Source organism: Bos grunniens, chromosome 8 (assembly GCF_055505025.1).
Source record: "Bos grunniens cultivar Pamir isolate PY7600 chromosome 8, Bosgru_T2T1.0, whole genome shotgun sequence".
Lineage (NCBI taxonomy): Eukaryota > Metazoa > Chordata > Mammalia > Artiodactyla > Bovidae > Bos > Bos grunniens.
In genome coordinates, this window is record NC_141172.1 from 102,666,401 (window position 1) to 102,694,260 (window position 27,860).

General features: G+C 44.6%; 1 protein-coding gene across 16 annotated transcripts in view; it reads left to right on the plus strand.

Annotated features, from left to right (window-relative positions):
* Positions 1 to 12,342: 12,342 nt before the first annotated feature.
* The window catches only part of ZNF618 (zinc finger protein 618), a 200,914-nt gene continuing 185,396 nt past the window's right edge, over positions 12,343 to 27,860 (plus strand). For all 16 annotated transcript variants that reach the window (XM_086414570.1, XM_086414573.1, XM_086414571.1 and 13 more), the window contains exon 1: positions 12,343 to 12,485. In XM_086414570.1, coding sequence (XP_086270696.1) covers positions 12,453 to 12,485 — 33 coding nt within the window. In that variant the 5' untranslated portion in view covers positions 12,343 to 12,452. The remainder of the gene's footprint in view (positions 12,486 to 27,860) is intronic.

Genomic DNA, 27,860 nt, shown 5'->3' on the forward strand with positions numbered 1-27,860 from the left:
CATGGATTAGCTAGGCCTGAGTCATTTGCTGATGGTACTCAGGTGAGTAGAGAGACTCCACCCAGGATACAGAAACTAAGCATGGTGGAGATCTTCTCCAAGGAACATAACATTGAGATTTTGTCACTAAAATATGTTACAATAAAAAACAGGTGACCTCTACAGCCCTCGTTCCACCAGAAAAAAAAAAAAAGTGTGTGTGGGGGGGTGTTGCGTGACTTTCAAAAGAGAAGAGAGAAATAGAACTTCAGGTTGTAACTGGCAGTTGCCAGACCTGGCCAGTTCTGGCATTTCTGTTAAGTCACTTCAGTCGTGTCCGACTCTTTGAGACCCTGTGGACTGAAGCTCACCAGGTTCCTCTGCCCAAGGGGATTCTCCAGGCAAGAACCCTGGAGTGGGTTGCCATTCCCTTCTCTAGGAATTCTGGCATTTACTTCTCATGGTATCTCTGTAAATTCAGTGAAATCAGTCACTTCATCACTCTTCAACAGATGCAGAAACTGCAACAGATTGGCAGAGGAAGGAAGGTGTATCAGTTATCTGTTGCCACAGTAAGTCTGTATAACATACCACCCAAAACTCAGTGATATAAAACAATAAGCATTTATTTAACTCATGAAACTGTGGCTTGGGGATTTCATCTGAATGGTTCTCCTAATCTAACTCTGGGTATGGCATTTTGTGGTCAGCTGGGAAAACCAAACTATTTGACTTTATTCTCCTAGTGTTCCAGAAGTCCAGCTTGGGGATATTCTTATGACAAAGGCAGAAGTGCAAGAGCTAGTGCAAATCAGTCATATAAGCACCTTTAAAGCCTCTGCTTATGTGGAATTTGCTAATATCCCATTGACCAAAGCGAGTCACGTGAGCAAACTCAACATCAAGGGATGGGGAAATAGACCCCACCTTTTTAGGCAGAAGAGCTGCAAGGTCATGTGTCAAAGAGGGAGAGATGCAAGGAGGCGCGCAGAATTGAGGATTTTAATGCAATCAGTCCCCCACAGAACAAAAGGGCAAGTGTACGATCCTTCCAGGTTGCTAAAGATAAATTTATTAATTTTTTTCTCAATAAGCTTGGGGTAAAAGTCATAAAAGATAATCATCTTTCTACCTTTATTAAAGCAACTTTTAAAAATAGTGCTTCCTCAGCTGCTGAAGAGAACATTATAGTGGTTCCTCAAAATATTAAACATAGCATTACCATGTGATCCAACAATTCCACTTCTGGGTATACACCCAAAAGAAGTGAAAGCAGGGATTTGAACAGAAACTTGCACAATCATGTTTATAGCAGCATTATTCACATTAGCCAAAAGGTGGAAACAAACCAATATCTGTTGATGAATAAACGAATAAACAAAATGTGGTATATGTATATGATGGAACATTATTTATCCATAAAAAGAAATGAAATTCTGACACATTTGTTGTTGTTCAGTCACTCAGTCATGTCTGACTCTTTGAGACCCCATGGACTACAGTACATTAGGCTTCCCTGTCCTTCACCATCTCCCTTAGCTCGCTCAAACTCACATCCCTTGAGTCAGTGATGCCATCCAACCATCCAGTCCTCTGTCATCCTCTTCTCCTCCTGCCTTCAATCTTTCCCAGCAACAGAGTCTTTTCCATTGAGTCAGGTCTTCACATCAGGTGGCCAAAGTACTGGAGCTTCAGCTTCAGCATCAGTCCTTTCAGTGAAAATTTGGGTTGATCTCCTTTAGGATTGACTGGTTTGATCTCCTTCCAGTCCAAGGGACTCTCAAGAGTCTTCTCCAGCACCACAGTTCAAAAGCATCAATTCTTCAGTCCTCAGCTTTCTTTATGGTCCAACTCTCCCATCCATACATGACTACTGGAAAACCATAGCTTTGACTACACAGACCTTTGTTGGCAAAGTAATGTCTCTGCTTTTTAGTATGCTGTCTAGGTTTGTCATTGCTTTTCTTCCAAGAAGCAAGCATCTTTTAATTTCATGGCCGCAGCCACCATCCACAGTAATCTTATAGCCCCCCAAAATAAAGGCTGTCACTGTTTCCATTGTTTTCCCATCTATTTGCCGCGAAGTGATGGGAGCAGATCCCGTGACCATCATTTTTTGAATGTTGAGTTTTAAGCCAACTTTTTCACTCTCCTCTTTCACCTTCATCTGCCATAAGTGTGGTATTATCTGCATATATGAGGTTATTGATATTTCTCCCTGCAATCTTGATTCCAGATTGTGCTTCATCCAGCCCAACATTTTGCATGATGAACTCTACATATAAGTTACATCAGCTGGGTGACCATATACAGCCTTGTCGTATTCCTTTCTTAATTTTGAACTAGTTCATTGTTCCATGTTCATTTCTGTTACTTCTTATACAGGTTTCGCAGGAGGCAGGTAAGGTGGTCTGGTATTCCCATCTCCTGAAGAATTTTCCACAGTTGTGATCTATACACACGCAAAGGTTCTAGCATAGTCAATAAAGAAGTGGATTTTTTTTCTGGAATTCCCTTGCTTTTCCTATGATTCAACAGATATTGGCAATTTGATTTCTAGTTCCTCTGCCTTTTCTAAATCCAGTTTGTATATCTGGAATTTCTCGGTTCACATATTGTTGAAAACTAGCTTGAAGGATTTTGAGCATTACTTTGCTAGCATGTGAATTTATGAAAAAGCATCTGATACATCCTATGTCATAAATGAACCAGGTCCATACATGAACATGGAATGTTTTCCATGCCAATACTGGAATACAGAAGCCATTCCCTTCCGCAGGGTTGAAGACATTATGCTGAGTGAAATCAGAAGGACAAAAAAGGATAAACATAGCATGACTCCTACTTATATGAGGTCCCTGAAACAGTCAACTGCACAGCGACAGAGAGGAGAAGAGTGGCTACCAGGGCTGGGAGCGGGTAACAGAGAGTTATTGCTTAATGGGTACATAGTTTCAGTCTGGGATGACGAAAAATCCTTGTGATGAGTAGCAGCGATTCACAGCAATGTGAATGCACATAATGTCACTAAACTGTACACTTAAAAGTGGTTCAAATAATAAATTACAGGTTTGTACATTTTACCACAAAAAAAAAAGTCATTCCTTCGTTTGACACTGATACTCAAGGTGTTGAATGAACCAACAGCCAATCAGCTTACATTTTTGCCTCCTAACCTAACAAATGGGTATGCTGGCCATATAGAAACCATGAACTTGGTCCTCTCCTCACAAATCTCATAGTCAAATGGGGAACTGAAATATTACAATCATAAGGATAACAAAGCCCAGAGAGTTTACAATATTTCTTACCAATAACACAAGGCAAGTTGGGCTCCACATCAAGCAATGGCCAATAACTGCTACAGAACTTGAAGAGCTAGTTAAAAATACAGATATGGATCCCTCCTGGCCTATTAATTCAGAGTCTTAGAGGCATTGGCAGTGGGAAACATATCTTTTTCACAAGCCTCATAGGTAATTCAGAAGTATATCCAGGTTGAAAACCCTTCTAAACTATATATGGATTAATATCAGGGGAAAAAACTAAAGAATTAAATCTTATTGGTAACATTGAAAATCGAAAAAATTTTTACTTGGTAGAAATAAGCAACAGAAAATGAAACTGACAAAGACTAATATTGCATGTAGTAAAGATTATTATTGACTAAAAATGGAAGGAAGACCCTAAATCTTCTCGACAAAATTTAGATCACAAAATTGGCCTGGGAAAATTGAACCTGGTAGGAATAAGAGTCACAAAAGAAAACTATGTTATTAGGAAAAATACCAGCAATTTTTGATGGGGTCAAGCCACTGATCAGTGAATCAAATTTTGTTGTCAGACATACATTAAAATGAGACAGTTCTGATTAAAAAAAAATGCCACTGTAGGCTTCTAATGCATTTGAATATTTCAAATGTATTATTTTTATTAATTTTTAATTTTGAAATAATTTCAAAATTATATGGAAGAGTTGAAAGAATAGTGCAAATAATTCTTGCATATCCTTTACCAAGATTTGTAACTGTTAAATGCAGTCACATATTACTACGTTATCTTAAATATATATGTGATATATGCACACATATAGGATTAGGGTAGATAGGTGTATACATATATAGATAATTTGTTCTCTTTAACCATTTGAGAGTTGCAGATGCCATGTCCCTTTGTGTCAAAAGTTTGTACTTTCTAAGGGCAAGAAATCATCTTATACAACCCAGAGAACATCTATCAAGTCAAAAATTTAACATGAACAAATATTCTATCTAATAATCTTACCATATCCATATTTCACCAATTGCCCCATAATGTCCTTTATAGCAATTTTTTAAAAACTATGATCTAGGGTCCAATTCCAGATCACTCTTTGCCTTTAGTGGTCATATGACTTTATTCTCCTTTAATTTGAAACAGTTCCTCAGCCTTTCTTTGTCTTTCATAACAATGACATTTTTGAGGGAGAGGCCAGTTGTTTGGTAGAATCCTGCCTCTACCTGGGTTCATGTGACATTTGCTCATGTTTAGATTTGGAGAAGGCAATGGCACCCCACTCCAGTACTCTTGCCTGGGAAATCCCATGGACGGAGGAGCCTGGTAGGCTGCAGTCCATGGGGTCACTAAGAGTCGGACATGACTGAGCGACTTCACTTTCACTTTTCACTTTCATGCTTTGGAGAGGAAATGGCAACCTGCTCCAGTGTTCTTGCCTGGAGAATCCCAGGGACGGGGGAGCCTGGTGGGCTGCCGTCTATGGGGTCGCACAGAGTCGGACACGACTGATGCGACTTAGCAGCAGCAGCAGCAGATTTGGGTTATGCGTTTCTTGGCAGGAACTCTATGTGAGTGCCGTTGGTTCTTGCTGCCTCACATAGGAAGAGTACATCAAGTCCATTTGTCCATTTACTGGTGAAAGATAGATTTCATTTTACTGTCTGTGCCTCACTCTCCTCATCTGTTCCTGGAGATAACTCAGGAGCATAACTGAACAGCGCCACAGCTGAATGGTCATTTCGGACATGGTCCACCCACTGGACACCTTTTGCAAATACAAGTCGTTGAGTTCGTGCCACGATTAGTTATGATCATTGTTAACATCTAGGGTAGCTAATGTGTGCTGGCACTTGTCATTTTTTTCGAACCTTCATGCAAAATATGAATATGTATGTTATTAGTCCCCTTTAACAGTTAAGGAAACTGAGGCTCGGAAACAGCTGAGTTGGGCTTTGAGCCCAGCATGATCTAGTCCAGAGTCTAAGCGACACACCATGCCACGTGCGTGCATGCATGACAAGTTGTTTCCGTCGTGTCCAACTCTTTGTGACTCTATGGACTGTAGCCTGCCAGGCTCCTCTGTCCACACTGTCAGTTAATCCCATTCACAAATGTACCTGATGGCAGAAAGGACAAATTAAAGACTCCTTTGGGGACGTCCCAGTAGCATAAGGAAAAACAGAATGGGCCAGCTCCTGCCATCTTTGTTCCTCTCCCTCCTTCCCCTGGCCTGGGTCCTTTCCCTTCTGAGATCCAACAGAACTAAGGTCAGGATTGCTCCAGAGTCAGGGGCATACCTGCTGGACACGGCGCAGCTGTCTCGAAAGTTGATTTTATTCCCTTGACTGGATAACAAGAAGAAAGTAGAAAGTATCAGCTGCTCAATCGTGTCCAACTCTTGGCGACCCATGGACTATAGCCTGCCAGGTTATAGATGTTAGATGAGATCTTCACCAGCATGCTAGACTTTGTCTAGGCTTCATAAGATGGCAGGCACATGGAGTAAGTTTTTGAAACATGCAGTATATTTTAATGCATTGTTTGAATCCACGGATGGGCTACTCAGATTTGGCTTTAATTCTGATTCTTGCTCTGGGCTGTCAGCTTGATCTCTTCCCTCTTGATTTGCCAGCCGCATGTCTTGGACCTTTGTTCTTTCTGGCTTTTCCTCCCAGGGGGACTGCTAGACCTCAAGTATCTGTGTCTCTGGAGACTTTATCGTGACTAGGAAGGACCACTCTTAAAGAAATAAGTTGATGCCACATCTTCTCAACTTCTTCCTTTGTAGGGAGGGGGATGAAGAGGCGGGAGAGGAAGGAAAAGAAGAAAATTCTTCAGTCAGAGCAAGACGATTTAGTCAATCTGTTGATTTTGTTTTTGTTTTGTTTGGCCACACCTTGAGGCTTGTGGGATCTTATTTCCCTGACTAGAGATTGAACCCGGGTCTCAACAGTGAAAGCGCTTTGTCCTAACCACAGGACTGCCAGGGAATTCCTGGATGATTTCAATCTCCAGAAATTTTCATGGGGGCAGCCAGAGCAGAGCCTTGCCTGAGAGTCAGATGGGGCTGCCACTGGCTGGTTTGGCCAAGTACTTGAGCCTCACATTCCTCATCTTTAAAATACGGATGACTGTACCCTCTCCACCCATCTCAGAGAAATAGTGGATCAAATAAGAAAATGCTACCATCTTGTTTGGTAGATTGCTAAGAGAGTGTATAAGACTGGATTGCATGGTTCTCTCTTGTCGTGCAGATTCAGGCAGCCCAAGTCTCCCTGACCGGGGTTTCATTGAGGATTGTTTGGGCTTAGAAAAGAAACTCAGCTTGAGGAAGAAGACATCATTTGGTGAAGTCCTTACTTTCTGTTCCACACCCCTGAGAACCTACTGTTTCACTCTAAAGGCATTTTCTTCACCAGGATCTACCCACAAGATTTTAGCCAAGACCCAAGTTCTGTTTCAGATCCAAAGGCTATTTTTGGAGCAATTCCTATCTCCTGGTTCCCCTCACCTGCTCGTGACACAAGCTTCATCTAGCTTGCACCTCCTGACAAAATGTCAAAATCTCACCATTCTCATCCCTGATTACCTTGAAATCTCCCGATTCCACCAGGAGGAAATGTATCTTTTCATGCCAGGTCCTGAACTAAGTCCTTTAAACCCCTAATCTCAGCCAATCCTCACCATCCTCAATGACGTTCAACGTTTGAGGGGGCTGCCCACCCTACCACACCCCCTTCCGTCAGGGTTGGGTTTCCGAAGTCTCTGCACATTATGTGATGGCAGATGCCTTGTTCTTCAATGATTGGCTCCTGGTGGCGTGAGAGTCAAGCTCTGCCAACCACATTCTCTATCCCAAAAATTCAGATTGGAACACAGAGACACCAGGCTACTGAGGAACTGAGGCTATTTTGACTGTGTGCCCGGAGAGGTAGAGAACACCCACCTGGAGAAAGGAAAGGCAGAGAGGCATGGGGGCAGAGAGAGAGAATGAATTGGAGCTGAGACGTCCAGAGACTGGTGGCACAGAGTCATGGAGACAGCAAGCCTGTTCCTGATGATTTTCTAGTTCCTGGCTCCAAACCTCTGGAGGCCTCATTTCATTTCTGCCTTTGGGTACCATGATTTTGCTTAATAAAATAACACTTTTAAAAAAAAGCAAGATTTTGTTCCTATTGATTATAACTAAAAGAGTGTTGATAAGACTTTAGTGTCTCCATTTTGCAGAGACAGAAACTAAGAAACTGAAGCTCTAATAATTTGGCCACCTGATGCAAAGAATTGACTCACTGGAAAAGACCCTGATGCTGGGAAAGATTGAAGGCGGGAGGAGAAGGGGACGATAGAGGATGAGATGGTTGGATGGCATCACCGACTCGATGGACACGAGTTTGAGCAAGCTCCGGGAGTTGGTGATGGACAGGGAACCATGCAGTGCATGGGGTCACAAACAGTCTGACACGACTGAGCAACTGAACTGAACTGAAAACAGAAATTAAGCCAGGAGCCCAGCGTCACACAGCTAGTCCATGCAGAGGAGGGAAACACGTGTCTCATAGCTGATTCCCATAGCTGATGTGTATGGAGCGCTTTCTCTATTCTAGGCACTTTCTCTATATTCATTTTATATGGCTGTTCTGGGTCTTAGTTATGGCACGAGGGATCTTTAGTTTCAGGATGTGGGCTTTAATTCCCCAACCAGGGATGGAACCTGGGCCCCCTGCATTGGGAATGCAGAGTTTTAGCCTCTGGGCCACCAGGGAAGTCCCATGTACTAGGCACTTTTTCAGAAGCTTTATATGTATTATCTCATTTTATCCTCAAATCACCCCTCCTATCAGCATCATTTGAAGGACGGGGAAATTGAAACAAGGGGAGATTGAGTTGTCTGCTCAAGATCAGGTAGCATTCAAGGGCCAGAGCCGGGGTAGGGACCCAGACGGCTGACTCCACTGTCTGAAGTGAAGTGAAGTTGCTCAGTCATGTCCGACTCTTTGCGACTCCATGGACTGTAGCCTACCAGGCTCCTCCATCCGTGGGATTTTCCAGGCAAGAGTGCTGGAGTGGGTTACCATTTGGGCTCTTAGTAAACAAAGCTGGTTCTGGGGATAGAAGGGGTCAGAGGTCTCTAGAATTTGATAAACACTGGTATGTTGAATTCAATCATGAACCCTTAGGGGACGGGTAAGCCCTTGGAGGTCCCTACTGGGTTATGCTTCCACCTAATGCGTCTGTTGTCAGCAGCTCTGACAGATGGGCATCCCGCCCCTGTGATATTGTGATGCCTCTCCCATCATTGAGCAGGTCTTGCCTTGCTCACTAAATACTCCCTGTCCCCACTGCCCCCAAACTCCACTGCTGCTTGTGGTGAGTCTACTCTTAGTTAACCTCCTGAACAGGGATAAATCACAGCTGTGGGTGACTGTGTCGTATCCACTATGATTTTGCGATATATGCGAGTTCATTTAGAACCTGGATTTTGTCAGGAAGATACCAAGCCCAGTCTTCATCCCCTGAACCTATCTATATCCTTCATGACCCAGGAGAGAGAGACTAAAGAAGGGACAAATGACTCTCCAGGTCAGGACGCCTGTTGTGAACTTGCCTCCGTGTCCCAGGTGGTGCTAAATGCACTCTATGCTCACTCTGTCCAGATGTCCTCACGGAAGAGAAGGCCCGCTTCTTGTGGCCGTGGATGGTAGAGATGCAGAAAAGGCTGGCAGTGATTCCAGAAAGAGAGGCTGAGAAGGACCGGAAGGATTTTCCAGGCCAGAGGTGCCTGGAAACAGGCGGGAAATCAGTCTAGGTTGGGGTCACTGACCATTTAGGGAAATCGGTGAAAGTCAGAGATTTTCTTCCCCAAAATGCACATGTAGAGATAAATTTGCTTAAGATGTAAAATTTCTTACTTTGTGGATCCGAAAACCTACTAAGGACACTACTGAAGAATCCCTTGATCTAGAGAGACTGCCATCCGATGTAGACCTAGAGGGGAAGGATGCCTCTATCCCGCCTTCCTGCAGGATGCTACTCCTCTCGGAATCTTTGCCGACCCCGTTGGAGCTGGGGTGGGTCCTTTCTCTTTCTCGTATGCCTGTGCACTTTCGCTGTTAACACTATGACAACAGCTTTTATTATTTTTTTTATATTTTTATTTATTTATTTGGCTGTGTTGGGTCTTAGCTGCTGCACGCAGTATCTTTGATCTTTGTTGCGGCATGGGGAATCTTCAGCTGAGGCATGCAAACTCAGTTGTGGCATGCGGGATCTAGTTCCCTGAGCAAGCTAGAACCCCAGGCCCCCTGCATTGGGAGTCTTGGCCACTGGACCACTAGCGAAGTCCTGACAATGGCTTTTAAAATGTGGTCCTCTGACCAGCAGCATTAGCATCACCTGAGAACTTGGTAGAAATGCAAATTCTTGCTCCCTGCCCCTGACCGGTTAAATCGGAAGTCTGGATGGGGCTCAGAGATCAGTGTTGGAATGGGCCCTTACCATGATGCTGAGGATCGCTCAGGGTTGAGAGGGCTGCTACAGCCAGTCCTCTTCTCGATGGCGTGGCTGCCCTACTAGACACAACACGCCTGGCACATAGTAAGTCCTCATAGAATATTTATTGCATCATGTTTTCCTGACTCCCAGGGCAAGATTCCTCTTCCCCCTTGGTACCCGATAGCTCTCAGCCGTGGTGACTGAGATCTAATGTTATTTTGGATCCAGTTTCTTTCTACTCCATGGCGTTAAGTCAGGCGTGGCTCCGCTAGGCAGAGTAGGGGGTCTGGTCTTGAGACAGGTGCCTAGAAACTTTCACACAGGGATGGAGCCAGAGAGACACCAAACCTGGAGCATTTCTCTGGGTAACGGGGCCTCAGCCATCTGATGGCTGAGGGGCAGATGGGCAGGGGGCTGCCTGGCCTGTACGTATGTCCCGGGTCCCTGAGAGCCCAACACTACCAAACTCCACAGGCTGCCCTGCTCCCCTCAGTGCCTGCCCTATACCAGCCTTGGCAGAGGCTGCCAAACCCTGGCCAGGGACACATCTGCCAGGCTGGCAGGGAGAGAGAAATGGCCACTTTTTATTTTCAACGATTCTCCAGTTTTGGGGTGGTAGGGAAATGGTTTGAAGGTTCCTCTTAATCTCATGCGTGTATTTAGTCTGGAGAAGAATGTGCCTCAATTCTCTGCTAAATTCTCACTTTCATCCTTTAGGGAGAGACAGTGTCTTCTATATAATCTTTTAGTTTCTGAATATTTAAAAAATAACTTTGCTAGAGGGTGCAGGGAAAAAATTTCTGTAACTCTTCCTGTCTCATATTAACCCAACTCCTTAAACATTCAAACAAACAAACAAAAAAACCCTATTTAATTTTTTAAGGTGGGTGTAGAGAAATGACACCTGTTTGCCCTTAATTTCCAATGGTTTTATTTTAAAAAAGTATTCTTCTGATGGCTTCCCAGGTGGCTCAGCGGTAAAGAATCCACCTGCCAAGGCAGGAGACACAGGTTCAATCCCTGACCCTGGAAGACCCTACATGCCAGGGAGCAGCCAAGTACATGTGCCATAATCATTGAACCTGTGCTCTAGAGCCTGGGAGCTGCACCTACTGAAGCCCCTGAGCCCTAGAGCCCATGCTCGGAAATAAGAGAAGTCATTGCAGTGGGAAGCCAGTGCACCACAGCTATAGAGTAGCCCTCAATTGCGGCAACTAGAGAATCGCTTGTGCAGCAGTGAAGACCTGGCACAACCAAAATAAATAAATACATAAATAAATTTAAAAAATTAACATGGACAAGTGACACCAATAAAAAAAAGTATCCTATTTTTCTACTAGGGAGGGGTAAACAAAGATTTCTTTCATCTCAGAGACTCGCAGTTTTTCAAATTTTTATTCTAAAAAACAATCAATTGTGGGAGATGCAGGATGGATCCATTAATCCCTTCTGTCTCTACATGGGGCAAGTCCTTCACACACAAATTAAAAAAAAAAAAAATCTGGTATTTTTGGAGGGTGAGGAGGAAGGGGGGAATTCCCTTTAAATCTTACCAAGTTATAAGGATGCCCGTTCCTCAAATTTAAAAATAATCTGATTTTTTAGGGTGTTGAACAGAAATATCCTTGTTCACCATTTATTTCACCCAGAGTTTCACAAATTTTTCTTTTTAAAATCAATTTGGGGCATGTGGATGGGTGGGTGGGGGTGTTTAACCTTTCACCCTTCTTGTCCAACATGGGACCAGTTCTTCAAACTTTAATTTTTAAAATAAATATATTCTTTAAAAAATTGAGAGGCATAAAGAGAAACATTCTCTTTATCTTGCATTTCACATAAAAGCAGCTCAGATATTTATTTTTAAAATCAATCTGACGGGGGGGGGGCGGCTAGAAAGAGTCCCCTTAACTCCTCTTGTCTGACATAGGGCTAGTTCTTCAAACTTTTATTCTTCAGTTACATTAGATTTTTTTGGAAGGGTGGCAGGGGCAATGATAATATCCCCATTGAGTCTTCCGATTCTTCCATAAGGCCAGCTCTTCAAACTTTATTTAAAAAAATCAATCTGATTTTTTTTTTGGGGGGGTGGGGGGAGCCAAAGAGTTCCCATTAACCCCTTGTGTTCCGCCCAGAGAAGGCTCCCCAAACTTTTTTTCCAACGTGAAAATGACCTCTCGGAGGGGCTGGGGAGCGGGGGCAGGGCAGGAAGGCTCTGAGGGGCGGGCGCGGGGGGCGCGGGGCGCGCGGGGCGCGGCGCGGGAAAGTTTGGGGGGCGGATGCGCCTCGGCCCGGGGGCAGGCGGGCGGGCGGGAGCCGCGCGCCCGGGGGCCGGCCGGCTTTGTGTGCGGCGCGGAGGCCGGTGGCGCGGAGGCCGAGGCCGAGGCCCGGAGCTCGCGGGCCGCACGGCGAGGCCGGCCCGGGGGCGGGCAGGGCGGCGGGGGGCGGCCGCAGCCCCGAGAGGGGCGGCTCGGCGGCGGCGGCGGCGGCGGCGGCCGGTGCGGGCCGGGGGTGGGGGCGAGGGCCGGGCGCCCCCCCCCGCGCGCCCCCAGCGCCCCCGCCCCCCCGGCCTGAGCGGGGCGGGCGGAGGAGGGAGCGGCGGCGGCGGCGGCGGCGGCGGCGGCGGCGGCGGTGGCATTGTGCGCGCACCAGCAGCCCGGCCCGGGAGGAGCAGGACGCGCCGGGGCCGCCTCCTCCCGCACGGACCCATGAACCAGCCGGGCGGCGCGGCGGCTCCGCAGGTACGACGGGGGGCCGGGGGCATGCACCGCGCGGGGGACCCCGGGGGGCCGGGGCCCGGGGCGCTGCGCCACTTCATTGCAAGATTTGCAAAATGCAAAGTGCCTGGGCACGTTTGCGGGCTTTTTTGTGGGCGCAAACGGGAGAGTCGGGGTCTGGTGAGCCCCCCCGGGCGCAACGGGGTGTGCGGAGGGTGGGGGTGACGCGGGGATCTTTTCGGGCCCCCACCCGGCGCCCCCTCCAGCCCCGGGCTCGGACCGGAGCCCAGAAAACAAAGCGGCGAGAGAACAGAGCAGCCATTTCAGTTTGGACAATTCACATTTTGCAAAAATGCAACCCCTTCCAGATCTCCCCCCTCCCCTCTAAATTTACAATTTCCCCCTGACCCTCTGTGCGCTCGGGGTCCCCGATGACCCCTCGGGAGGTCTTTCCCCCCTGGCTTCCTATCTTTGCAACAATCTTTTTTTTTTTTTTAGGCCATATTTCCTTTTCTCAATTTTTTTTCTAATTTTTCTTCAAACGGTAGTTTTTTCCCATTAAAACGACGCCACCTAGAGGATACTATTTTGTAAATAAAAAAGAAATTAAAATTGAAAAGAAATATTTTTTATTTCTTATTTTTTCAAAAGTTTCCTCTCTAAGGCAGCGGAGAGGACAGAGATTCTTTTTTTTTCTTTTTGAGGGTGACAATTTTCACTTTGATCTTTCCAGGAGCATAGAGACAATTTTTATTTCTGAAGCCAAATCCAGATAATATGTAAATGAAAATTAAGCTAGAATTTGAATGAATTCAGGTTTTGAAGGGGAGAAGGCAAAAAGCCTTCTAAAACCAAAGTCGATTTGGCTGCCCAACTCATTTTAGTTTGAGAAAAAACTATTTGGAATGAGGAAAGGAGGGAAATTGTTGAGTTTAGGAAAAACTGGGAGAATTGGCTTTATTGAAGCAATTAGAAATTGTACTTCATTGTAATTTGGAACTTGTTTAGCTCAGTGGGCAAAAAAGACTAATTTTGCCATTTGGCAATATTTAAAGTTTTTCTATTTCCAAGAAGGAAGGATTTAAAAGAGAAATAGAGCCTAAAATGTTGGCTTTGGACACACCCAAAAATTGTAGGTCTTATTTTTTTAATTTTTCATTTACATTTTACTGTGTTTAAATCCCAAGGTTCTAAAGAAAAGCAGAAACTGGAAAAGTTAGAGTGAAATCCATTTTTTCCCTGCATTTGTTGGGTTGTGTGTTGTTATTTTTTTTTTGTTTTTTGCTTTGATGGAATAATTAAGACTGTTTTCTGATTTTGTTTGCTGAAAGGTCTAGGCATTTCTTTTTTTGTTGTTGTTTTATACAGAAAATGTCAGCAACCTTTTCTGAGCAGTATTCAGTGGGAAAAAAATGTAAATTCATTACATTATACAAATTGAGTAGTCCACAGATTTGTAGGAGAGACCGCCATTAAAATAAGATATGCATAATTAACATTATTATGAAAAAACTAACAGTGGATTCACAGAAGCTCATTTTTTATGACATGCAAGTGAATCAGTTGGTAAAGACAAGGGTTGAAGAATCCTTGGTAAGAAGAAAATTTTCCTTTCTGTGTGCTTGTTCAATCTTTCAATTTGAAAATTTTATTATTAAAAAAAATATATCCAGTTTGGTTTCAGGCCTCTTTGATTGTGCTGTGGGGTTGATAGTTTACTAACATTTGGTATTTTTCACAAATTTGATTACTTTCAAAGGGGGAAAAATCCATTAAGCTTGATCATTTAGTTGGGGGGGTCTAATTTTTTTTTTTCAAAAGCACAAATTTTACTGACTTAGGAAGGAAAGATAAAAAAGGAAAGGACAGAGAAGAGATGAAAATGCTGATTTTTATCCATCTTCTGTAGTGGAATACTTACTTTGCTGAAAAAATGGGGTAAAACACCAATTCAACTTGATTCTAGCATCAAATTTTAAATTTTTTTTTAAGGGAAAAAAATCAAAATATAAACAAAAGCCAAAACCCAAAGAGACTTGTCTTTGGATCATGAAAGCATATGTGCACATATTATTTGATGGTTTTTGGCCTTCAAAAAAGTCAAGGTGAAGCCAAAAAAAATTTTTTTTTTCTTTTGGGAAGACAAATATTGGCCAAATTGAAATTTAACAAAGGAAGATAAGGTACCTACCCAAAGTTGAAGGGTTATTTGTGATAAATTACTATCTGAACTTGCTGGGGATTTTGCATCAAAACAGAAAGTTCCAATTTTTCTCTCCAAAAGGAGGGGGAAATGTTAGCATTTGAGGAGTGGTTTCTTGGATGGGACCTGGTGGTGGGTCACACAGGGCCAGGACAGAAAATCCTATTCCCTTTCACCAGCCACCAGCTGGTCTTGGAAGAAATGATGGCCCTGGTCCATGAATTCCCAACGCCGTTTTGGGGAAATACACATTTCTAAGGGGATACAAATTCTGTGAAATATATTTGACAGTGCAGAGGTTTGACATTTCCCATCACCGCCATTGCATTTGGGAGATTTTTACTTTTTTAGTAACAAAATCCTTCAGGGCTGACTGGCCACATTCTGACATATTTGGAATGAGCTTTTTTTTTTTTTTTTTTTAAAGTAGCGTAATTAATTTTTTTTCTATTGAATTATTTAGGCCGATGCCGAGGACAGCCAAAGAATTTATAATTTCCAAGGGCTCAGGAGGTCTCACGAGACAGGAGAGCCAGTTTAGCAGGTGATGGGAGGAGAACCGTGTCCTGCATTGGGGAGGGGTGGGTGGGCACCCCTACCGGGCATCTGAGAAAGACTCAGGGTTGTTGATAACAGGTTATTTCTGGTGCAAGGAATAAAAATATTGCAGCATGTTCCTTTGTGTGCCCTGGATCTCCTGACACACAACTCAAATTCTTTCATTCCATTCTCTTGAAATTTTGTTGTGTTGTTTAACAGTTTAAAGGGAACCCCTGACTAGAAATGGAAAATCATCTCTGTTCTGTAGGCTTGTTTTTTTCTTTTTTTTTTTTTTAAATTGGTTATTCTGATCATGTTTGTTTTAAAGGAAATAGAGGTGCCTGATGGTACTGTTGGGGGCGGGGTCAGTTTTCTTTTGTTTCTATTGGCGTCTCTCAGGATTGAGACAGTGACCTGGGCCTTGCCTTTCTCACCTCCTATGGTGGATGGAAGTGTGACCAGAAATGGATATATATCAGCTGATTTTTATTAGGCCATGTCTTTTCACCAAACTCTTTTGTGGTCTTGGGCGAAAAATCTGGCAAATTGGACTTGAGTGGTAATTTGATGATGGACTGAGTTATTTTGGTGAAAGATCATTTATGCTCAGTTTCACAGAGGAGACTCTTATTAATGCTTTGCTTTTCTGCCTAAGGAGTTTTTTTTTTTTTTTTTTAATTTTCTAATAACGTTTGAAATTTCAAGGGCTTGCTTTATTGCTTGACTTCAGACCAAGCTAAGAAAAAGGGTTTGCTTATATTTTCAGCCCTGCACAGAGGTGAACTTGAACAAGGGCTCTTGCTGTTGCAGAAGGAAAACAACAAAGATGGCTGGTCAGTATGAGTGTGACCTCTCCCTGGTCCTAGGAAATAAACAACCAATGGTTTGTTTTGTTTGAGAAACAGTTTAAAAACTCCTGCATTGTCAGATACCATTCTCCCCCTCCACCTTTGACTCAGCTGTTGGCATACTGCTTCCTCTGACCTCAGAAGGCTCATGTTGTCTCCTTGGAAGGGTGATAAGAACTTCCTTGCGTGTTTCATTGGATGTATAAGCAGACTTTTCATGATCATGGTGAAATTTTGAAATTTTTCCATGTTCTTGTAATGTTGCATGTCAGTTGTGTCTCCTCCCTGGTGATGGAAGGTGAAGAGGCTTTGTGGGTACACAGGAGGCTTAGTTTGCCCACGGTCTTGCTGTATGATCTTGGACAAACCACTTTTTTCCTTCTGAGCCCTCAGTCTTTGTGTTTGTTGTATGAGAGCTTTGGAACAGAGCAGTGATCCTAATAAGTCGTTTTCTTCTCTGATTCTGACTCCATGCGATGGGCTGTAGCTGCCTGGATCTCTGTGTTGAGAAGGATTCTGAGGTCACATCCGGACTCCGACATTGTGGAGGATAGGGTGCAGTGGTCACGTAGCAGTGCCCATCACAGGATGGGGAGTCTGCCTGTACTCGCCATACCCAGGCTAGGTTGTGAGTCACGACCCATTAGTGGGTTGTAAGATCAGTTTAGTGGATCACAGTCAGCACACGCACAAAAAGAACAGAGTAGGATACAGGGGAACACACACTAGCAGAGGCATAGCTATGTATCCCAGGTAAGTGTTGTCTTAACGAAACTGTAGTTTTATTTACATATGCTGATGGGTGTGCACGATTAAGTCCTACTGTGAGGTATGGTTAAAAGAATTTGACAGTTGGTGGTCCAGATGATCGAGGATGATGTGCTCCAGGAATCCCGCATATTGCTGCTTATACTTCATTTTCTTATTACCCCAGTAGACTTTCACATGAACCCTTTGGGATCAGTGTCCTGGGTCACATTTTTTTTTTTTTATTCTCTGGTTGAGCTTACCTGAAGGGCCAGCTGTGAAGAAGTCTCGACCACGTAGCTGGCAGTCAGGCATGCACCCCAGCTTGTTGGCTTTGGATGAGACGGGAAGGGCAGGTGCTGTTAGCTTGTCCTTCCAGAGTGAAGTGGCATCTTGGCCAGGTCCTCTGGCTGGGAAAGAGACTGTATAAGTAGTGTGGGATCCCAGTCTTGGTCACTGGGAGAGCAGCCCCAGTTACTTTTATTCCTCACTTACTTCACGTTGCCAGAGGACTTTTTTTGGAGTTAAGAAAGTTCATGTCTGTGCTATATTTAAATACCTATCAGACTCTGAGTGAATGTCTGTGTTTTTGTGTGTATGCGCTTCCTAAAAAACTCCAGAATTGCTGTCTTGGTCTTCTCATCTTTTAAATGTGTCAGGCCAGTGCTGTCCAGTCGAAATAAAATTCAAGTCACAAATGTGAGCCACATATGTCATTTAAAATTTTCTAGTCATGCTTTAGAAAAACCAAGAAGAAACAGATGAAATTAATTTTAATACTATGGATTATGTAACAGTATATCCACAGTGCTATCATTTCAGTATTCATTAATATAAAAATTATTAATGTGCAGGTTTACATTCTTTCTTTGGAGGGATACTGAGTCTTTTCTGACTAGCCACATTTCACGTGCTAGTAGCCATATGTGGCTAGTGGCTTCTGTATTGGACAGCATAGAACCAGACCAGTGTTCCATTTTGTTGTTACTGGGTGGCCTCAGAAGGTTAGAACACATCTTTGGAAGCCCTTGGTTTTGTTTGTGGGACTTCCTTTCTGAACTCTGAGGCATTTCATCCATATAGCCTCTTCTGGCCAAAGTGGTCCATGCCTCCCTTGTATTTGCCCTAAAGCAGTCTTCTGCCAACGTTAGGCCGGAATGCTTTAGACGGAAGGACAGATGATGGCTAGAAACTCCAAGATATTGTGTCTCAGTATGTGTGCCGTTGAAGTTGAGAAGTGGAGGAGTCTGTCCTAGGAGGTTGGTTTAAAAAGTATTTCTTGAGAAAAGGATGAAGATGGAAGAAGACAGCAGGTGCGTAGGACCAGGATTGGGGGTCTGAGGGGTGGGAGGAGATCTGGATGCAAAGATGATCAGTCAGTGCAATTCATTTCTGAACTGAACATGGAACCACCAGGAAATTCCCCCCAGGGGAGGCCTTAAACACGAAGCATAGAAAATTTCTAACAGCCACCCAGTTGGTGAAATGGAAAGGTGGATGTGAGGTCAGCCAGACCAGAGTTTGAAACCCAACCTCATTGCGTGGTTAGCCTTGTGTTACTTTGGAAAAGTCTCCTTTGGTTTTGGAACCACAACTTCTGCATCTGGAAGAAGGGGTGAAATAATCTTGACCTTGAAAGGTTGTTTTATGATTAAATGAAGCAATTCACGTGTTCTATCCGGCCACTCCTTAGAAGGTGGTCAGTACATGTTAGTAACCTCTTGACCCAGTGGTCTCCATTTGTGGAGGTTGAATGCCAGTGACGGCAATTTCGGTTGTTCTGCAAACTTGCTGACTTATCTTTAATAGGTAGAATTAAGTAACAACAGAAAATGTGCATTTTTTGTGTGTTGTGTTAAAACAGACTAGGATGAGACATCTCCTGGGCCCTACATGTCTTTCCTGTCCAAAGCGTTGTCAGTGCTTTCATTCCAAGGATGCTCTGGCGCCTCCAGATATTCCTGGGTTTGTTTCAAAGCCTGTGGCACACTGTTTAAAGGGATAAATCTTAATTCGTGGTGAACCGTCTACCTTTTTTTTTTGAGGATTTATTTTATTTTCTGGCTGTGCTGAGTCTTCGTTGCTGCACTCGGGTTTTCTCTAGTTGTGGTGAGTGGGGCTACTCTCTAATTGTGGTGCGTGGGCTTCTCATTGAAGTGGCTTCTCTTGTTGTGGGGCACGGGCTCCAGGTACGTGGACTCAGTAACTCTGGCTTAGTTGCTCCTTTGCATGTGGGATCCTCCTGGACCAGAGATCGAACTGGTGTCCCTTGCATTGCAAGGCAGGTTCTTAACCACTGGATCACCAGGGAAGCCCTAAACTGTCTACCTTTGAGAGTCTGTTCACACCAGGCCTTCTGTCTTTCATGACCTTTCCCTCATTTTCCTCTGTCCCATGAGAAACCAGACCCCCTTGAGACCCACCTGCATGTTCTCTTCTCTGGAGTCCCCTGGACCTTTGTAGCCTGCAGGACTTTCCAGGTAGTCTGGACTCACAGATGGGAGTTGGTTGTTCGCATTTCTGACTCACCAGCCAGCTTGCGAGTTCCTTGAGGGCAGAGATCATGGGTTATTCAGTTTAGGGTCTGGCACAGAGCAGCAGCTCAATAAATGTTTGATGACTTAATCTTATTTTTTGGAAAGAGCTCAGATCATCTGGATTTGGGGCTAATGAAGAGTAGGTGACCAATTTGGGTTTGGCCATTTGGTCAACACCTGTATTTTGTTAGGAAGCCATAAATAGATTTCTTAGGACTGGCTCCAAAGCCCATGGCTCCCTGGGAATAATAATAAATAAATAATAATAATAAATCAGAGAGGGCTCCCTGGATGAGACTAATGCTCCTTTGACTTCACATGTTGTGGAGATTTTTCAAAAGTTCCCCACCCCTTTTCTCTCCTGTTGTATGAACCGTTTCCTTAAAATAGATGGAGAGATCCAGATTTGCATGTATGGAGAATGGGGCCCAGCATGTCCAAGGAGGTGGAAGAGGGGGAGTGCCTTGGGGTGGAGGGGACTTGATAATTCCCTGTCCTTACTCCCAGAGCTGGTCTTGGCCGTAGGCCCTGGAATTGGATGTCAGAGGATTATTTGTAGATACACGGGCCCCTTAAATGTGAAGTAGCTTAATGTGTGATTTGATGTTCAACCAGACCCCACCTTTGGTCAGATTCCCGTTTGCACATGCTAAAGATTCAGGGAAAATTTATGGAGGATAACTGAGAATATTCTGTTTATTTGCTTAATTGTTTTTCCCTATAAGTTTTAGAAAGTGCTGTCATTGTTAACACTGTATAGCCCAGCTCAGTAAGTGAGCACAGACTCCCATATTTCCTCCATGGTCAAGTTCCCACATTTTCTTATTTCTGAAATTGGGATGTGTTTTACAGTAGATGTGTGTGTTCTGTTTCAGCGCTGTTTCTCCCTTTTTTTTTTTTTTTTTTTTTGGTCTCAGAAAGCTATTATAAAATCGATGGTGTATCTGACAGTCTAAGGCACCTTGGAATTGAGGATATAGAGTGTCCTGTTCCTGGTGGGTGAACTGTGACAATTAGGGACTTCCAATTCTGCCCTTTTATTTTAACCTCACTTATCTCTGGGCTTGGCGTCTCCACCTATAAGTGAGGCTGGAACTTTGCCTTTGGAAGAAGCATCTGGAACTCTGAATTAGCCTCACTTTCCTTCTGTGTCTTGCTCTGGTCCCTTTTCTGAAAGGCTGAAGCAGCCCGTGGGAGGAAGGTGAAGCCTTGGAAACAGGTGGTCCCTTCTGTATGGCCATGTGGACGAACTGTCCTGCCAGTGTCAGAACAACACCAGCTGGACATTTCCAAGGGTAGAACAAACAGATGGAAGTTGGGGGGGCAAGGCTCCGCTCCCCTCCCTGCTCTGCTCCTTAATCATATTGTGAGCTTTGTCCAGGTTTTCTGCATCTGTAAAGTGGTGATGATAACAGTGATGATGATGAAGGCAGTAACAAGTGTGGCACAGGGTTCTGCTGAAAAGTTGCGAGGGGTGTGAGAAAAAAGTTACTTTTCACTTGCAGTGTGTTATTTGTGCATCTAATCCAGGGATGGTAAATAAGTAATATACATGCCACCACTCCCTATTTTTAAGCCTGTGGCAGACATTGCTAATCAGTCATGGCAGTCTTTTCCATGGAGCCTGGCCAGTGGTCTTAGAGTCCTTCTTAGTATGAAGCTACCATATGAAACCAGTTTGTCATTTCTGATTTAGGCACACACGCACGCATGCACACACGCCTGGGGGGAGAGGTGGAGTTACTTGCCCAGAACCTGAGTGGATAGGCGGAGCCACTTCAAGCCTCAGATTTCTTAACACGCACACACACACAGACACACGTAGACATGCACATGGACACGCACCCACCTGGGAAGAGAGGGAGAGTTTTCTTGCCCAGAACCTCAGTGGATAGGCGGAGCCACTTCAAACCTCAGATTTCTTAACTCCTCAACCAGTGCTTTTCCTACTATTTGCACAAACACTCTGTCAAAAGGAATTAGAGTTAATTTGGTCTTGAGAAATTGTGAGAGGGTCTTGACTCCTCCCTTCCCTGTTATAATTAGATCCCCTTGGGGTTGTCATCAAAGCAGGGCTGGATGACCTGCTTCTCTGTCTGATCCCTGCGTGATCAGGTTTCAAAGGGAAGATGTGGTGGCTGGGCCACTGGGTTGGGTGGTGTTGCCCGCTTGCTCACTCGTATTGTACAGATGACGTGGCTGGCGGGGGGCGGGCAGGTGGGGTTCCTACATGAGCACCTGGGTTTGCTGTTTACACACCAGCCGTTCCTGGGAATCTTATTTTCTGCATCTGGGACCTGAGATGGACACAGTCCTTTACAGGAATGATGTGAGGTAGCATATTTGAAAATGTTTTTTAAACTCTGAAGCCCTGTGTATGGTTTATTTGGTTTTGTTTTCTACGTGTTAATTTTTATAGCTAGAGCCAATTCCTGATCATCAGTGCCCTGTTGGGTAAATTGTACAAACCCAGAGTCACAGATGGGTGCACGCAAGGTGAATTGGCCCCTTAAATCTTGTTTTATTTTATTTGATTTGCCAGCCTAAGATTTAAAAAATTCAGAACTTTCAGGCCTTTGCAGTGTATGTGTTCTCCTGTTTGAGTCAATTGCCAGCCTCCTCCCATTTCAGCCTTGTGTGTGACCTGCTGCAACCCGGAAGGCACTGGCATCTGGGTGCCCCGATGCAACTCTTGATCTGCTATGTGGCAGAACAGTCCACTCGTATACCCCTCACAGGCTTCCTGCAAGCATCCCTTGAGTTAACAGACTCAAAAGTGCTTCATAAACAGGGAAACGTATTGGCGACAACTCCTTTCTTTTCTTAAAAAGGAGAGGAGGGAGGCCAAGGTGAGGATGGTATTGAGTCGACAGAAAAATGATATAAATATTTTGGCTGACGAAGCAGGAGGCGGCTTCAAATATAAGCTGTGCTGTGCTTAGTCGCTCAGTCGTGTCCGACTCTTTGCAACCCGCCAGGCACCTCTGTCCATGCTATTTCCCAGGCAAAAATGCTGGAGTGGGTTGCCACTTCCTTCCCCACATATATAAGCTAAAGAGAAAAAAATGGAGTCAGGTGAGGCTCCGCTCTCCAGTATGCTGTGGAAACCACAGGAACACTTGCTTTCTAGTGAAGAGACGTTCTGTGTTAGGGATGGAACCTCTGATTCCCAGGGCCAGTCCTGCTCTTGGAGGGGAGGGGGATCCAGGGAGAAACCAAATCTGATGTCTCCCCCGTGGGTGGAAATGACTCCTAACAGGTGGAGGAGGTCCGAGTGGCCCTCAGCAAGCCCCTGGCTTGCAGTTTACTGGTAACATTAAAAATCAGAAGCTGTTTTGGCTCTTTTTCTGGATGTATTATTGCCTAAGACAGTATGCCCGAGGGGCCAGCCCTTCTCAGTTCAATTCAGTCGGTCAGTCATGTCTGACTCTTTGTGACCCCATGGACTGCACCACGCCAGGCTTCCCTGTCCATCACCAACTACCAGAGCTTGCTCAAACTCATGTCCATCGAGTCAGTGATGCCATCCAACCATCTCATCCTCCGTTGTCCCCTTCTCCTCCTGTCTTCAATCTTTCCCAGCATCAGAGTGTTTTCTAATCAGTTAGTTCTTTGCCACAGGTGGCCAAAGTATTGGAGTTTCAGCTTCAGCTTCAGTCCTTCCAATGAATATTCAGGACTGATTTCCTTTAGGATTGACTGCTTTGATCTCCTTGCAGTCCAAGGGACCCTCAAGGGTCTTCACACATACAGTTCAAAAGCAACCAGTTATTCGGAGCTCAGCTTTCTTTATGTTCCAGCTCTCCCATCCATACATGACTACTGGAAAAACCATAGATTTGACTAGATGGACCTTTGTTGGCAAAGTAATGTCTCTACTTTTTAATATGCTGTCTAGGTTGGTCATAACTTTTCTTCCAAGGAGCAAGCGTTTTTTAATTCCATGGCTGCAGTCACCGTCCACAGTGATTTTGGAGCCCAAGAAAATACAGCCTGTCCCTGTCTCCATTGTTTCCCCATCTGTTTGCCATGAAGTGATGGGATGATCACTTTGAACGAAGATAGATCTTCATTTTTTGAATGTTGAGTTTTAAGCCATCTTTTTCACTTCTCCTCTTTTATTTTCATCAAGTGGCTCTTTAGTTTTTCTTTGCTTTCTTCGATAAGGGTGGGGTCATCTGCATATTCCGCTTTGAGCTGCCTTCTGGTCAAATTCCCACCAGCCCCAATATTCTTAAAGAGAATTGAGAATGGGAATTTTCATCTGGTAAAATTTTGCCGAGAATTTGTTTGGGCTCAGAGTTTTGCGAGATGAGGGGACATAACCAGAGCCCTTGGAATACCCAGAGACAATAATTAAAGGCATTTTGGATGCTGGAGACTTTAAAAAAAAAATTTCATCAACTGGGGAAAAAATAACTATAAAAATGTCAGTGTATTTATGTGGGTTTTTTTTTTTTTTTAATATATGCTAGAAAAGCAGAAAGTGAAACTGATCTGAAGTAAAACTGAAACTGTCCTGAAAATGAGGCCTCAGGGAAGGGAAACTTCCCTGGGGCTGCTAGCTTGAGGTGGAATTTGTTGTGAGGCTCGTCTTTTTGGATCACAGGAGTCTAGAGCTAACAAGCTCGTGGAGATGACTGAAGTCTGTGCCATCCAATACGTACTGGTAACCACCAGCCACATGTGGCTGTTGAGCAGTTGAAATGTGGCTGACCTGAACTGAGATGTGCTGTAAGTGTAAAAATTCACACTGGGTTTGTTTTATTTATTTATTTATTTTTGTTGAATTGTCATTTTTCTCTTCTCTAGATCCAGATCTTAAAGAATCAGTAGGAAAAATAAGAAATGACTGTAGAAGATCTCAGTCATCATTTTTAAAAATAAGATTAAAATGATAGTATTTTGTATGTTGTGTTAAATAAGATATTAAACATTTCACTTGTTTTTATTTTCAGTTTTTTACACGTGACCACTAGAAAATTTGAAATTACCTAATGACTTATATTCCATTTCTCTTGGACCATACCAGTCTAAGGCAACCTGAACACCCCAGACAGAACGAGTAACTTGTTCTCGAGGGTTAGGTCACAGGGCAGCTTCATTGGCTCATTGGACGGACGACAAGACTGAAGAGTTTGGGATGGAGAAGGGAAGATGATGTCGTGGTATGCTGCTAAGTCACTTTGGTCGTGTCTGACTCTGTGCGACCCCATAGACAGCAGCCCACCAGGTTCCCCCATCCCTGGGATTCTCCGGGCAAGAACACTGGAGTGGGTTGCCATTTCCTTCTCCAGTGTGTGAAAGTGAAAAGTGAAAGGGAAGTTGCTCGGTCTTGTCCGACTCTTAGTGACCCCATGGACTGCAGCCCACCAGGCTCCTCCGCCCATGGGATTTTCCAGGCACGAGTACTGGAGTGGGGTGCCACTGCCTTCTCTGGATGTAGTGGTATAGGAATCAGCATAACTGGGTGGTTAAAATGGAGGGGTCATGGGAACTTGAGAGAGGCACAGAGTGAGATACTAGTAATTTGGGGGAGGGAATTAAAATGCTTGCCACTTTCCTTATCCATTCCCCTAAACATTAATTAAACACTTTTGAAAAAAGTAAACCTAACAAGATGAGCAATAACAAATCTAAAAGACCACCCCTGACAGTTTTTCTGATTGCCAAAAGAATTTCAGTCTATTTAGTCTTCTAGGGTCTTTTTGAATCAGAGTACACAATTCAGGACTGGTTTGGGCATAGAAATCCAGGTCCCATTCGGGTCTGTGGGTTTTGGGTTCCCCGGGGGCTGGAAGCCATTCTCTTACTAAGTCGGATCTGCTCCCTGTAATGATTTGGGAAGCAAGGCTTCTAGAAAACCTGGAGGGCATATTGCCTAGTGGACAGAGCTGGCAGGGTGAGAAGGTCACCTAGCTCCCCTGACTTAGGGACCTGGAGGAAGGTGACTGACCTTGTGGGAAGCAGAGAAGCTAAACTTGAACCTGGGCCCACCTTTCCAACCTGCTTCTCCCACGGTTAGTGTTTTGAAAGGAGTTTGAGCAATGCATTGGAAATTCAGCCTTACAAGTTTTTGTTCTTTCATTAAGAACTCTTTCTGTCAAAAGGCTGAAGTTCAGCATTCTATCTCACTTGATTTTTGCAAAGTAGAATTTGTCTTCCTTGAACTGTAATCACTGCACATTTATTGACTTGTTATATGCCAGGCACTGGGTTAAGCATTGAACATCTATTATCTCATTTAATACCACCACCCTGGAAAGCAGGGATTTTTCTTTTCTTTCTTTTAATATATGAGAGAATTGAGATTGCAGTAAATGGAATTGCCCAGTGCTTAGCTGTCAGTCGTGTTCTGCTCATTGCAACCCCACGGACTGTGTGGCCCACCAGGCTCCTCTCTCTGTAGGATTTTCCAGGCAAGATTACTGGAGTGGGTTGCCATTTCTTTCTCTAGAGGATCTTCTCAACCTAGGAACTGAACCTGAGTCTCTGGTATCTCCTGCATTGCAGACTGTTCTTTACCCGCTGAGCCATCGTTGATTCAAATTCAGATGGATGCCAGATTCCAGGCTCACAACATTCCTTTGAGGAAAGTGAAGTAACGTGGCCAAAATGTGGAGTTGGTGACTGGCTGGAACCTGAACCCCATTAGATGCTCTGCCCATGCCCTGCCCCAGACCTTACTGTGGGGGGTTGTCTGAACTCTGCTGTCATGGGAAGTTGCCCTCCCTACTCCGAGGACCTCGTATGGCACTTGCCGTCTCCTATTCCTCAGCTCCCAGCTCGCCTCGGTGGACCTGGGCTGTGTGTTTCATGCGCACAGAGCCTTTAATACCGCGTTTGAAAACAGTTGCAGAAGGTTTGCTGTAATTAATTACATTTGACATACTTGGAATCGGGGCCTCCTGGATTCAGAATGCAAATTTATGCCCAGACAGATGTAAGGTATGCTTGGAGCCAAGAGCTCTGGCACGTCCCTGCCAGGGCCCGCAGCGTTGCTCACTGCCCTGATGGGAATGTCATCACAGGCGGTGAGTGGGAGAGGCAGGACTCAAACTCGGGGGTACCAGGAGCCCACAGGCTTTTGGAGGAGAAATAGCGCTGAGTTTCAAGGCAGGAATTGTGGTCTCTAGTCTGAGCCCTGCTCCTAATTCAGCCGTGGTTGGGGGGATCTCTTTTCCCTCTTTGGGCCTCAGTTTCCCCCACTATACAATATAAAGACTTAGGCTAGGTGGTCCATTGGGTGCCTTCAGAAAGTATGTGCTGTTAGTTTGTTCAGGGGCAAGCAGGCAATTAATCAGAAAGTCAGAGCTTGGGATGCTCCCTTTTGAGAGTATTAACCATCGAAGTGAGAAAGGCTTGTAATTGGTAGGTAAGCAGGAGGCTGGTGGAGCAGAGCGGTGTACAAGACAAGGCCTGGTACCTAGACAAGAAGTTGCTAGTTTCCAAGGCTCCACATAGAGAAGTTACTTATTCCACATCAGTGCCTCCTCCTACCCATATACGCTCATCTCACTATCTGTATTAGATAGATATCTATTACTGTATAACACATCAGCTCAAAGCTTAGTGGCTTAACAGAACAGTGGTCTCTCACGGTTTCTGTGGGTTGAGAAAGTGGAAATGACTCAGTTGGTCAGTCTGGTTCAGGGTCTGTTAGTGGTTGTGGTCAGATGGCTGGGGCTGGGGTCATCTTAAAGGGCTCTCCACTGTCCTGTTTGGTGCCAGGGCTTGGAAGACTCAGAACGGCTGGGGCTCTTGGAGTATCCCTCCATCTATGCATCATCCCTTCACCTTCCCACCCACTGATCTCTCTATCTATCTATTTATATATGTCTTTCTCTCCATCCATCTACTTTATATATGTATATCTTTCTAATCTGTCCATCTGTGTATCCAATCTATATCTATCTAATCCATCTTTCTGCCTTTCCGTATATCTCTGTGTGGTCTCTCTAGCATAGAGATACTTGACCAGACTTCTACATGGCACCCTGAGGCCCTGAAGGCGCATGTCCTATGAAGGCATAGAGTCAAGCAGTTGCAGCATCTCCTTGAATGATCTAGCCTCAGACCTCATGCAGCACAACTTCCATGTCAGTCTTTTGGTTGAAGCGATTGTAAAAGTGTGCCCCAGTTCAAGAGGAGAGACATAAACTCCGCCTCTCCATGGAGTTGTGTCAGCGTCACCCTGAGTATGTAGGATGGGATATATATCGATGTGGCTCTTTGGAAAACACAGACTGACATTCCATCTCACCAACCCATCTGTCTGGCTGTTCACCTATCCATCCTTCTCTCCACAGACCCATTCATCCACCCATTTCATCTTTCCATCCTTCAGATGTCTGTCCTTCCTTAAGACTATCTGCTTATACATCCATCCCATTCAGTCACCAGACAAATCTCCAGCAACCTGGTATGAGCCAGGGACAGCTCAGTTCAGTTCAGTTGCTCAGTCGTGTCCGACTCTTTGAGACCCCATGGACTGCAGCACACCAGGCCTCCCTGTCCAATACCC